Source organism: Mytilus galloprovincialis, unplaced genomic scaffold (assembly GCF_965363235.1).
Source record: "Mytilus galloprovincialis unplaced genomic scaffold, xbMytGall1.hap1.1 HAP1_SCAFFOLD_31, whole genome shotgun sequence".
NCBI classification, from domain to species: Eukaryota; Metazoa; Mollusca; class Bivalvia; order Mytilida; family Mytilidae; genus Mytilus; species Mytilus galloprovincialis.
Genome location: NW_027467982.1, coordinates 99,655 through 111,555, shown reverse-complemented (window position 1 = coordinate 111,555; position 11,901 = coordinate 99,655). Strand labels below are relative to the sequence as shown.

Here is an 11,901-nt window from a genome sequence, read left to right as displayed (position 1 = left end):
GGCTTTGTCTTCATGAGGTTCATATTATTTGAACCTAAAGTATAGACCAATTAAATTTTCATACATACTGTAAATCGATGCCTCGTGTAGAGAGTGCTACGGTCACTGCAAGATAAGAACCATTGTAACAGCTCTTTGAAGGGTCCATATCCAATTAACCTTCATTTTCCATTTGCAGTCCAAATTGCCTCGAACTTTCAAATCGGTCTACATTAAGGTCCAAAGGGTCCAAAATTAAACTTAGTTTGATTTTTACAAAAATTGCATTCTTGGGGTTCTTTGATATGCTGAATCTAAACATGTACTTTGATTTTTGATTATGGGCCCAGTTTTCAAGATGGTCCAAATCGGGGTCCAAAATTTAACTTTATTTGATTTTAACAAAAATTGAATATATGGGGTTCTTCAATATGCTGAATCTAATCATGTATTTAGATTTTTAATATTTGGTCCTGGTTATCAAATTGGTCCACATTGAGGTCTAAAAGGTCTAAAATTGACATTATTTGATTTCATCAAAAATTGAATTCTTGGGGTTCTATGATATGCTGAATCTAACCTTGTATTTAGATTTTGGATATTGGACCATAGACCACATTCATTTGGTATATATTACAGCTAGGACCTTGGTACTTGTTTAATACATATACATGTACATCTATTGGGAAATATAAATTGACATCAGATTTACACTCAGGGATTTGTGTAACGTAGTAGCATATTAATTTTGTGTTTCTATTTTTTTGGAGGTCAAACGACCCCGATGACTTCCGTACACTATATTCAAAATTAATGGCAAATCATCGGCACAGACCTGTCTAGTGTACAGTCAAGCTATATTTTTATCTATTGTGGTCTATTAGACAGATATTGGTAAATTTATTTTTTCACAAGGGCAAATAAATACACATTTGATATTTGATTATCAAAAACATCTTCAAATACAGCAAATATGACATGTTGACATGTTGCCACACATTAAAAAATGTTTTTGAAAATTGCTTTACACCTTTTGGGAAAATATTGTGTACGCGTTTTTCCAAGGGCAACTAATCTAAACGAACGACCATTCTGCACCTGAACAACCGCTACGGTAAACCGTCAACAAAAAGATGCAAACAATTAAATCATTGAACACTGTCATCCTGAAGAATATACTACACTGTCAGTATACAGGACACCAATGTCATTGTGATTTGCACATCTTAAAATTTTTAATTATGTTTTATATAGTTTTGTCTGATTGTAGAATATTCTGTACAAAATACCGTCAGACATAGTGAAAAAAATATATGATAGGATATGTCTAAGGCGTTACGCGCGATATGTTCGTACATGTAAGCGTAACACAACGTCGCGAATATTTCGTAACGTTCAAACCGAAAATTCGACTGAAACGTTGTTTTTAAGCAAGTGCGACATTCTTGTAAGACTCGGCAAAATCGACGGTGCTTTTTAACTACTTATCGAAAATTGATGTATTTCAGTTTTTTGAAAATTTAAGAAAAATAACATTTTAAAAAATCATAAATTCTACCATTATAAGAGCAGTGATAAGCAAACAATGGACGTAAATTTGAGTTGAGTTCGTTTTTAAGTTAAAAAATGGCGGTGCGACAAACTTGTAAGCCTTTGAAAAATCGCTCATAAATTACCATATATCATGTTTCAGGATATTTGTCTTTAAATTCATAAAATTAAGCAAATTAACATTGATGTAGTAAATACAAATACTACACTTTTTTCATTTTAGATAAATATTTTTTGATTCTCAAATCTGGAATCCCAATTTTTTTTCCCGCGGGACAGATTTGCCCTTTTAGTATTGAACGCGTTTTTTTTTCTATGACGTCATCATAACGTCATAAAAATGCATAAAGGAATGGAGGAACTATTCTGTTTAATAATGGAAAAACACGTTTTTCAAAATATTAAATAGTTTTGACGAAAATCATAGTTTAGTGGTTACAATAACTGAAATATGTTACGCGGGACAACCTAAAAATAGCCGTTTTTTTTAAATGAAGTTTCAACAATTATTTTATTTGTTTTTTATTTTAAAAAATCGTTATTTTTTAAAATACGTACAATGAGGGGGAGGACAGGGGTAAGGGAGACAAGGAGAAAGGGGGTAGGAGAAAGGAGAAAGGGGGTGGGAGAAAGGAGAAATGGGTAGGAGAAAGGAGAGGAAGGCTGGGAGAAAGGAGAAAAAGTTGGACAAAAAAATAAAATATGACAAAATAAAATATCTCTCTTTTTTCCGGTAAATTAAAAAAAAAATAAGGAGAAGAGGGGTAGGAGAAAGGAGAAGAGGGGTGGAAGAAGGGAGAAGGGTACCCCCTGTCCTCCCCCTCTACAATAGCAACTACTCAGAAGTTTTATAAATATTTTTCTCTAATTTTTAGTCAATTTATCCCTTTCTAGTGCACCCATTGTATAAAAAAAATCCACGTGTGCTTCGTTTGATCTCAGTTCTTCATTGGTTAAAATCCGATTATGACGTCGAATTTTCTTGTTTTCCTCCGAATTTCCTATTGTGACGGCATGAAAAAAAGGCGACCATGCCTGATGACATCACATAGAAAGAACACATCTTTTTGCAGATCAGTCGCAAAGAAGGAATAAGTTTGCCTGCGTATTGTTAGAAAATCATTAGATAAACAGATTCCACCACCAAATCTCGTGTAATACGATATTTATCCACTCTCGACAGTTAAATTTTAAATATTTCTTCTTCCGAATACGGGAGTAGACTCCTAGGTAGGAGTGTAAAACGCTCGGCGAGTCTCGGGTTTAGTCGCACACCAGTCGTGTCCAATCCGGATCTCAAAAACCGATTCCGATATGCAGTTTATTGTATAATAGATACGTCAGCAAAACCAGTGTACACATCATGCACATATTTAATGGATTTGTCATAAGGCGCTAACAACAAAACGCAACGATAAGAATAGGAAACACAACCATAAAAATAATTATGGAGGAATGGTGAGACAGTGGCGGACCCCTCCCCCCCGTATTTTCCACCTTTACCAGATGAACCACTTCAGTTGGAAAATCCTCTTGAAGTGTAGAATCCCTTATTGTTGATTATTCACTATTGCCGTATTGGAGGGGGAGGACAGGCGTAAGGGAGACGGGGAGAAAGGGGGTAGGAGAAAGGAGAAAGGGGGTGGGAGAAAGGAGAAAGGGGGTAGGAGAAAGGAGAGGAAGGCTGGGAGAAAGGAGAAAAAATAAAATATCTCCTTTTAAAATTTTTTCTTATATTTCAAGAAAAAATATCTCAAAAGGAGATGTTTTATTCTAATGGGAGAAAGGAGAACAGGGGTAGGAGAAAGGAGAAGATGGGTGGGAGAAGGGAGAAGGGTACCCCCCTGTCCTCCCCCTCGTATTGGGCTATTCCAGAAATAATCCATACCCCCCTATAGTCCAAATAATTATGACGTCTTAAAAGGCTATTATAATTTTTTTCTTTGACGCCTTACATCGACGACGTTAATGTAAGGCGTCAAAGAAAAAAATTATAATAGCCTTTCAAGACGTCATAATTATTTGGACTAACCCCCCTATAGAAGGTTAAGGATTTCCAGAAAAAAAATCTGTTAAAATCTCAGATTTTCAAGAAAATATTCTGTAAGTTGTCAATAATTTCCAGATTATTTCAAAAATTCTAAAAAATATTCCAGGAAAAAAATGAGAATAATACTAAAAATTCCAAGAAAATATCCTGTGGAAATAAATATTTCCAGACAAATTTAATTTCCAACAGAAAAATTCCAGATAAACAATTTTCATGAAACATATAAGTTTTAATATTGTTTTTTGTGTGTCATACATGTAGATGATTAGATCAAACTGGCATTCATTCAGTGTATGGCAGCTGTATGCTTACTTGTTTTTGTTTAAATGTCTTTGTGATCAAGTTCATCCATTTCAAATGTACAATCATTCAATGGATAATTTATCTTGGGTCTTTTTATATTGTTATGATACATTACGGTCTCTGGTAAGGGTGAAGGTTGGCTCCTGTTGTAATGTTTAAAACACTACATTTTTTTATGCACCTTTTCTAAATCAGATGCCATTGACATTGTTCAGTGGTTGTCATTTGTTGGTGTAGTAACTTGTTCATGTTTCTGGTTTCTTTTTTTTTCATATAGATTCCACAGTTGGTTTTCTGTTATTTTTGGGGCCCATTATAACTTGTTGCTTGGTGTGAGCCAAGGCTCCATGTTTTTGACCTATACCTGTTAACTTTTTATGCGCTGTGATTTGGGTTGAGAGATGTCTCATTGGTATTCTTACCACATCTTCTTGTTTATACATGTAGGACTCTAAAGTGCGATGGTACTCTAAAGTGCGATGGTCACGCTAAAGTGCAATGGTCTACGCTAAAGTATGACGGTGTCTCACGCTAAAGTGCAATGTTTGTTTGTTCCCTAAAGTACGATGGTACAGCACGCTAAAGCGCGATGGAACAAAAGAGAAAGATTCAAGGGCACTAATGTCAAAAACAAGTCTTTTTGCGAAATCTAGTTTGCAATGATTCAACATATATACAACTTAGATTGACAACTAATACAAATAAATTTTGGAAAATCACTTGGATCATTTTGAATATCAATGTTTAGTGAGAGTTTAATGTCTCTAGCATATTTTGATTTTTCGTATTATAGGTGGTGAGCAGTTCTCTTTTCTGTAGTTCCACATAAACGACAGTTATAGTCTGGGTCCATTTTTTACCATATCTGTTGACAAAAAAAGACTATTTTGGATTTGTTTTAAAGGGTTGAAGGGTAGAAAAAGCACATCATAAGTTGTGATTGAAAGTTGTTTGTCTTACGTCCAGTGGCATGTATTTCATTCATATTTCGGGACTGTACATATTGAAAATTGAGCCGATTTAATCAAGATTTAAAAAAAGACAATTTTATTATAGAGCAATTATAAGACTTACAAATGTACTCCAAATCCAGGGCTGGTTTAACACCATGTTAAATAAGGCTTTACGTATATTATTATATACAGTGGCGGATCCAGAGGGGGGTTCCGGGGGTGCGCACCCCCCTTTATTTTGGCAGATCAATGCATTTGAATCGGGACATATGTTTTGCACCCCCCCTTTGCCCTGGGCTAGCACCCCCCCTTTCGAAAATTCCTGCATCCGCCACTGATATATGAAATATCCTGACTGCCAAATATACATCACTGATTTCTGATTTCATGGACATGTATATGTTAAGTGCACTGTAAAACAGTTTCAGTTTACGTTTTTGAAATAGACATTAAACCTTGTTTTTTAAGTGCATATATAAAGTATAAGATTTACAGTAGAAGTTGATAACTTTAAGATTTGTCCTTGTGAGAAAACAATACTCGGGTCATAAAGACTTTTTTTAAATCTTGGCTAGTATATATATTGGCATAGTCATACATGTTCAAATGATAAAATACTGACCATGGCTTTATATGATCGGAAAGGTCTTTCAATTGCGGGTAGACATGAAGTTTTTATATTCACAATTAAAAAGATATTAACCAACATTATATAAATAGCTACACAACGAAGTGAGATCTCTGTTTTCTTCTTCTGTATTTTGTTGATGTTGGTACTTGTTCGATTAATTTTCGTATTTTAAACTGGAAATTTCTACTTTCCAGGGTTATCCAGTACCTTAACTATATAGACTACTCGAAACTTCACAGTAATTATTTTTATCAAATATATTTATTTTTAACCGGCGGTAACCGGAACACACCTTAATTACGATTTAAACTTAACCCACAAACTAATGAAATATTGTCACTCACCACTTCAAAACGTTGTAGTATTCAAAGTTCTCGTCCGATTTTCTTGTTTTGTACATCAGTCGATTTGTTTTGAAAAATTGAATAATTCTGAAAGACCACAGACGAGATTGAAATAAACAAAGGGGTTTTCCGACAGGTATTAGAGATAACCTTTCGCAATAAAAACCACGTGATGATAAGAAGTATGTCTGGTCAATTTAGGACGGCGGCATCGCACATGGTCACAAAGGGCTATTAACGATAACATACTAATTAGTCAGTTTCCATATCTTTTCTACAGAGCTCCCCGGGTTATAAATAAGTGCTAACAAATCGTTGTAGTTCCTGTCAATATAATACTTCCATGGTTCAACATAAATAGATTGTTATATTGGTTATCAAAATCAGCTAGTGGCAAAATCTTCTGAGTTTTGAATTTTATAAGCTCCAGACATCCCCCCCTTTTTTTTGTAAAACAAAATTTTTGTTTAGTATGTATGTTATCTTTATATTTATATTATAAAATCTTCAATATAAATTTGAATAAGAAATGACTGATTTTCTACAAAAAAAAATTGTATACTGGAATGAAATTTGAGAAGTTATCAAAGGAGTACATGTAGGTTCAGTAAGACCCCTTTTTGGCTCCAAAATTAAGCAGCTTTGCAAAATTGAGCAAATGTAATCTTTTAGCTATTTTTTGGAAAGTAGAATGCTTCTGCTACATAAATATGTGCTGTTTTTGACAATACAATGTACATATATCGTGTACTAGCATCATAAAGTCATGCTAAATTACTGAAATCTTCACAATTATAGCATTTTAGTTAAATTTTAGACAGTTTCCGTCTAAAGCTTAGATAATGCAGCCTCTAATGAAGAGAAGTTATGTATACAGCATTACGGGTAACGAGGGTAAAGGGGCGAGTTTCTTCATATTTTGGCTTGGTAAATATGAATGTCATGTGAATATTCTGAGACATTTATTCAGGAGATTAAATATTTTCTTTGGTAATATCTTCTGACATCAGACTCGGACTTCTCTTGAACTGAATTTTAAATGTGCGTATTGTAAAGTGGCCGCATTCGTGTTCATTCATAATATTAAAATGTAAGTTGTATTTGATGATAATACATAACATATACATGATATATAAAGGTTGAGGATGAACACGGATGCGGCCACTTTCATTTTTGACGAAAACCATCTTAAAAGTGACGTTTTTTGGCATATTTGTTAGATTTTTAACCGGATTTTTGTGACAAAAATGTCGGTTATTGATTTGGGGATGTACGGCGGGCGGGCGGGCGGGCGGGCGGCAATCAAATGTTGTCCGTGCATTAACTCATGAACCGTTCAATCAAAGCTTTTAAAATTTTAATATGTTGTTACTGACAACTAAATGAAGGTCAAGTTCAATAATGGCGATTTTGACTTTTACCGTTCAGGAGTTATGGTTCTTGAAAGATTGAAAAATGAAGTTTCCAGTCGTGTCCGTGCATTTACGCATGAACTGTTCTACTAAAGCTTCCCAAATTTTAATATGTTGTTACTGATGACAAAATGGAGGTCATGTTTAATAATGACGATTTTGACTTTTACCGTTCAGGAGTTATGGTTCTTAAAAGATTGAAAAATGGAGTTTCCAGTTGTGTCCGTGCATTTACGCATGAACTGTTCTACCAAAGTTTCCCAAATTTTAATATGTTGTTACTTATGACAAAATAGAGGTCATGTTCAATAATGGCGATTTTGACTTTTACTGTTCAGGAGTTATGGTTCTTGAAAGATTGAAAAATGGTGTTTCCAGTCGTGTCCATGCATTTTCTCATGAACCATTCAACCAAAGCTTTTGAAATTTTTATATGTTGTTACTGATGACAAAATGGAGGTCAAGTTTAATAATAAGGATTTTGACTTTTACCGTTCAGGAGTTATGGTTCTTGAAAGATTGAAAAATGGAGTTTCCAGTCGTGTCCCTGCATTTACGCATGAACTGTTCTACCAAAGCTTCCCAAATTTTAATATGTTGTTACTGATGACAAAATAGAGGTCAAGTTCAATAAAGACGATTTTGACTTTTACCGTTCAGGAGTTATGGTTCTTGAAAGATTGAAAAATGGTGTTTCCAGTCGTGTCCGTGCATTTTCTCATGAACCATTCAACCAAAGCTTTTGAAATTTTTATATGTTGTTACTGATGGCAAAATAGAGGTCAAGTTCAGTAATGATGATTTTGACTTTTACCGTTCAGGAGTTATGGTTCTTGAAAGATTGTAAAATGGCGTTTCCATTCACGTTGTTGCATTTACTCATGAACCATTCAATCTAAGCTTTTCAAATTTTTATATGTTGATACTGATGACAAAATGGAGGTCAAATTTGATGTTGACAATTTTCACTTTCACCATTCATCAGTAATGGTTCTTGTGATATTGCCAGGACACAAATAAATATTAATAAATCCGGTTTGCTGTCGTTGTGACAGCCTCTTGTTCATATTTAAGCTTCAATCGGAGCGTTTTTAATGACTGATCATTTAAATCTTTTACATAAACTAATCGAATCAATTGAAATATACACTTAAGTGTTTAAAAAGTGTCCTAAATATCTCGTTAGATGAAACTGAAATTTGGGGCCAAAATCGGCCCTTACCGGACCTACTCCTTTAATGTTCTCATACCACAGTCACAATTTGAAAATGTTTTCTCCAAATACAAATGGTTTTTAAAAAAATTATAAATTAGTTCACAATACATTACAAAATAAATGTGTCTCTAATCTCATATAATTTCCTGTACATGCAGTTTTACAATTTTCTATTTGTCGCCTGCAACTAAAGTGGCCAAATCTAGACATCTAACAATCCTTCTTTGGGGAACGATTTATATAATTTCTTATTGTTTTCAAATTCCTGTATTTCTTTACATGTTATAATTTCCTAAAACATCATGAAATTAAAGAAAATTACAAAACTTTTAAACAATTGTTAAACTCTAAATTTGTATAATATGAATGACATTTGATTTTTTAAATGTATACATGTTTAACATTTTTAAAGTTAAGATAAGTTATGGAACTGAAAGATGATACATTATGTATATATATTCAAAACATATTCATATAATAGATGTAATCATATTAATCCACTTAGACAAATAGAGTCAATGTATTATAATGATTGATAAATAAACGGAAAAAATAACAATTTAAATAATAAAAAAATAAACTTTTCTAATTTTAAAACTGAGACTAAATATTTATTTTTGCAGAGCAAGGGATTATGGATACATAGTTCCTAGTATTTATCTCCTTTGTCTTATAACATGTGGTTCAAGTATTTGCATGTAGTATATTATGATATAATTAAAGTCCACAGAAATGGCCATGTGTTCACAGTGGGACTTCTTTAAAGCTTTTTAATTACTGATTGTTTGTCAACTAGATGGCTAGATAAAATAATCTTCAACCTCAACAACTATGAAAAGCAGTAGGTCCTGGTGTGTGGTTTCTCACAAATTTCAATACAAACATACTTGTAGAGAACATAAATCATTGTAAATAAAACCCTATAAATCCAGATAGTGAACTATGATTTTGTTTTTATTTTAAAACCATTAAAACACTGACTTGTAAATAGTTGTAAAAATCTTGATTTGTTATCAACATCCAGTATTTTTACTTAGTCATTTCTTTTGATTCTTCATTTCTTAGTATGGATGTTTTGCATTTTTTATCATAAACCTTATAGCTGCATTAAAATATGACTCCTTCACAATAAAAAACAAACTTGAAACAAAAAGATAACTATGGGTCTATAATCAAGTTTGATTACAAAATCAAAAGTTAAATATAATTAGTGGAATTTGGATGTTAGAACCATTTGTTATGTTTATAAAGGTTTTTTTTTTATCATTTTTGTCATGAATAAATTATAATATACACAGTATTCATATCAATTTAATTTCACTTAGTTCTAGAAATGCAAGTTTCAAAATATTTTTTTTAATCACAGGCATTTATTTTCTGAGAATTTTTTCCCTTATGCCATGACCATAACCATGATAACACATGTTTTATGAAAATGCAAAAAAGCAAACAAGTTCTATAATACCAATATACTGATATACATGCATGTACATGTAACTTCCATGGTAAAAGAAAAGAGGGGGAAATATTATTATCTCAATCTCCAATTAGAAGTTGTGAATTGTCCCAATAAGATTACAAATGTAATAGTAAACATGTCATGTGGTGTTGAAAGTATGCATTTCTTTTGAAGTATTATCACTATCAATATCTACATGAATATCATATCCCCTGAATGTTATGTTAGAAGCTGAGGTACATGAACAAATGTACATTTTTTTATTTTTTTTTAGGTCCTATTGCAAACAATTTCAAATTTACAACTCTCAGACTTAATAGATATAGGAAGATGTGGTGTGAGTGCCAATGAGACAACTCTCCATACAAATAACAATTTAAAAAGTAAACCATTATAGGTTAAAGTACGGCCTTAAGTTCAGTACTGACAACTCTGGCTTACAACATGTATGGACACACTTTATACATGTAGTATTAAAATAATAAAATGTGGTATCATTTCCAAATTGCCAATAAGACTACTCTCCAATAGTTAAGATAATCATGCCATCTGCTGTGGGTATTTTTCAATTTTCACATCTTTTGATCCACTGGAAGGCGTCAAAGCAAAAGCTTAAAATAGCTTTCCTAGACATCATAATTATTTGTACTAACTCCCCACCAGAGATCAAAAGATACAAAATTAACCACTTAAGAATATCGTACAGCCTTCAACAACGAGCAAAAACCTATTAAACCACTTTAAATTTCTGGTACATTGTTTGTAAAGATACATAGGGCTTTAGAATTACCTAATGAACTACAGATATACATACAAGCACAAATTTATCTTAAGTTTACTGAAAGCGACTAGAATCCAGATTTTCCATGGAATTTTTAAACTTTTATTGTTGCCTTCTATAGGATGCTCTGGATTTCCAGAAATTTTCTAATAACAACAGCATAATTTTCCATGGAATATTTTAATTTATCTTTTTGCCTTCTATAGGACCGACATGGAATTCCAGATTTTTTTCTGAACCACATCCCAAATTTTCCATGGATTTTTTTCTGAACCCCATATACCTTCTATAGGGGGGGGTATGGATTATTTCTGGAATAGCCCATTCACTACATGTATCTGTAGCATTAACATCCTGACACAAATATGTGTGCAATACGCATTGCTGAAATGTGACGTTTTTCTCCTCAAAAGATGATATTGTTGTAACAAATCTGTGTTTATTTTTTTTATAGTTTATGAGCATGGCACCTACATCCCCATTTATCTTGTTTGAAGAAAAATTGATGGAAGTCATCAAAAAAACACCAAAGACATCACCCCTGGAGATATATATTTTAAAAATATATCTGGAAATGAAAACAGAAACTGACATTGTTCAGGTTTGTACTATAGTCATGATAGTAGGATATAGACTGTCTGATGGACATGCATGACAATTTTTTATACCCTGTAAGAATATAAGATGGTCCCAAATGTTTGTTTGTAGACTGTTAACATCATGTAAAAACTTGAAGGCATTATTTGACGTTTTTATACCCCATCAAATGAAGTTTGTGTGGGTATATAGGAATCACCTCTGTCTGTCTGTCTGTCTGTCCATCCGTCCTGCTCATTGTCCTGAGCAGAACTTTTGTACCTTAGTACCTACATTGTAGGATTATCAAACTTGGTATGTGGATGAATCATATACGGGAGGTGGATGTGTCACGAATGAAATTATGTCACAATGACCTTGACTTTGATCTTCATGATAGCAAAACGAAGATGATGTGTCACGTACCAAATTTAGGTCAATGTGACCCTTGACCTTCATGATAGTAAAATGTCATCCACTTTTTTCTTTATAATTTTTAAAGCTTTTCTTCTTCATGTTCTTCATGTCATAGCTTTTGTACTGTAGAGCCTAGGTGGTTGTATCATTGGCATAGCTTTTGTACTGTAGAGCCTAGGTGGTTGTATCATTGGAAGATGAACTTCTTGCGATATCAGATGTAAGTCTC

General features: G+C 33.0%; 1 protein-coding gene across 6 annotated transcripts in view; it reads left to right on the top strand.

Moving 5' to 3' along the window:
* Positions 1-2,864: 2,864 nt before the first annotated feature.
* The window catches only part of LOC143059871 (uncharacterized), a 43,717-nt gene continuing 34,680 nt past the window's right edge, over positions 2,865-11,901 (top strand). For all 6 annotated transcript variants that reach the window (XM_076233434.1, XM_076233439.1, XM_076233433.1 and 3 more), the window contains exons 1-2: positions 2,865-2,988; positions 11,134-11,280. In XM_076233434.1, the coding sequence (XP_076089549.1) occupies positions 2,986-2,988; positions 11,134-11,280 (150 nt within the window). In that variant the 5' untranslated portion in view covers positions 2,865-2,985. The remainder of the gene's footprint in view (positions 2,989-11,133; positions 11,281-11,901) is intronic.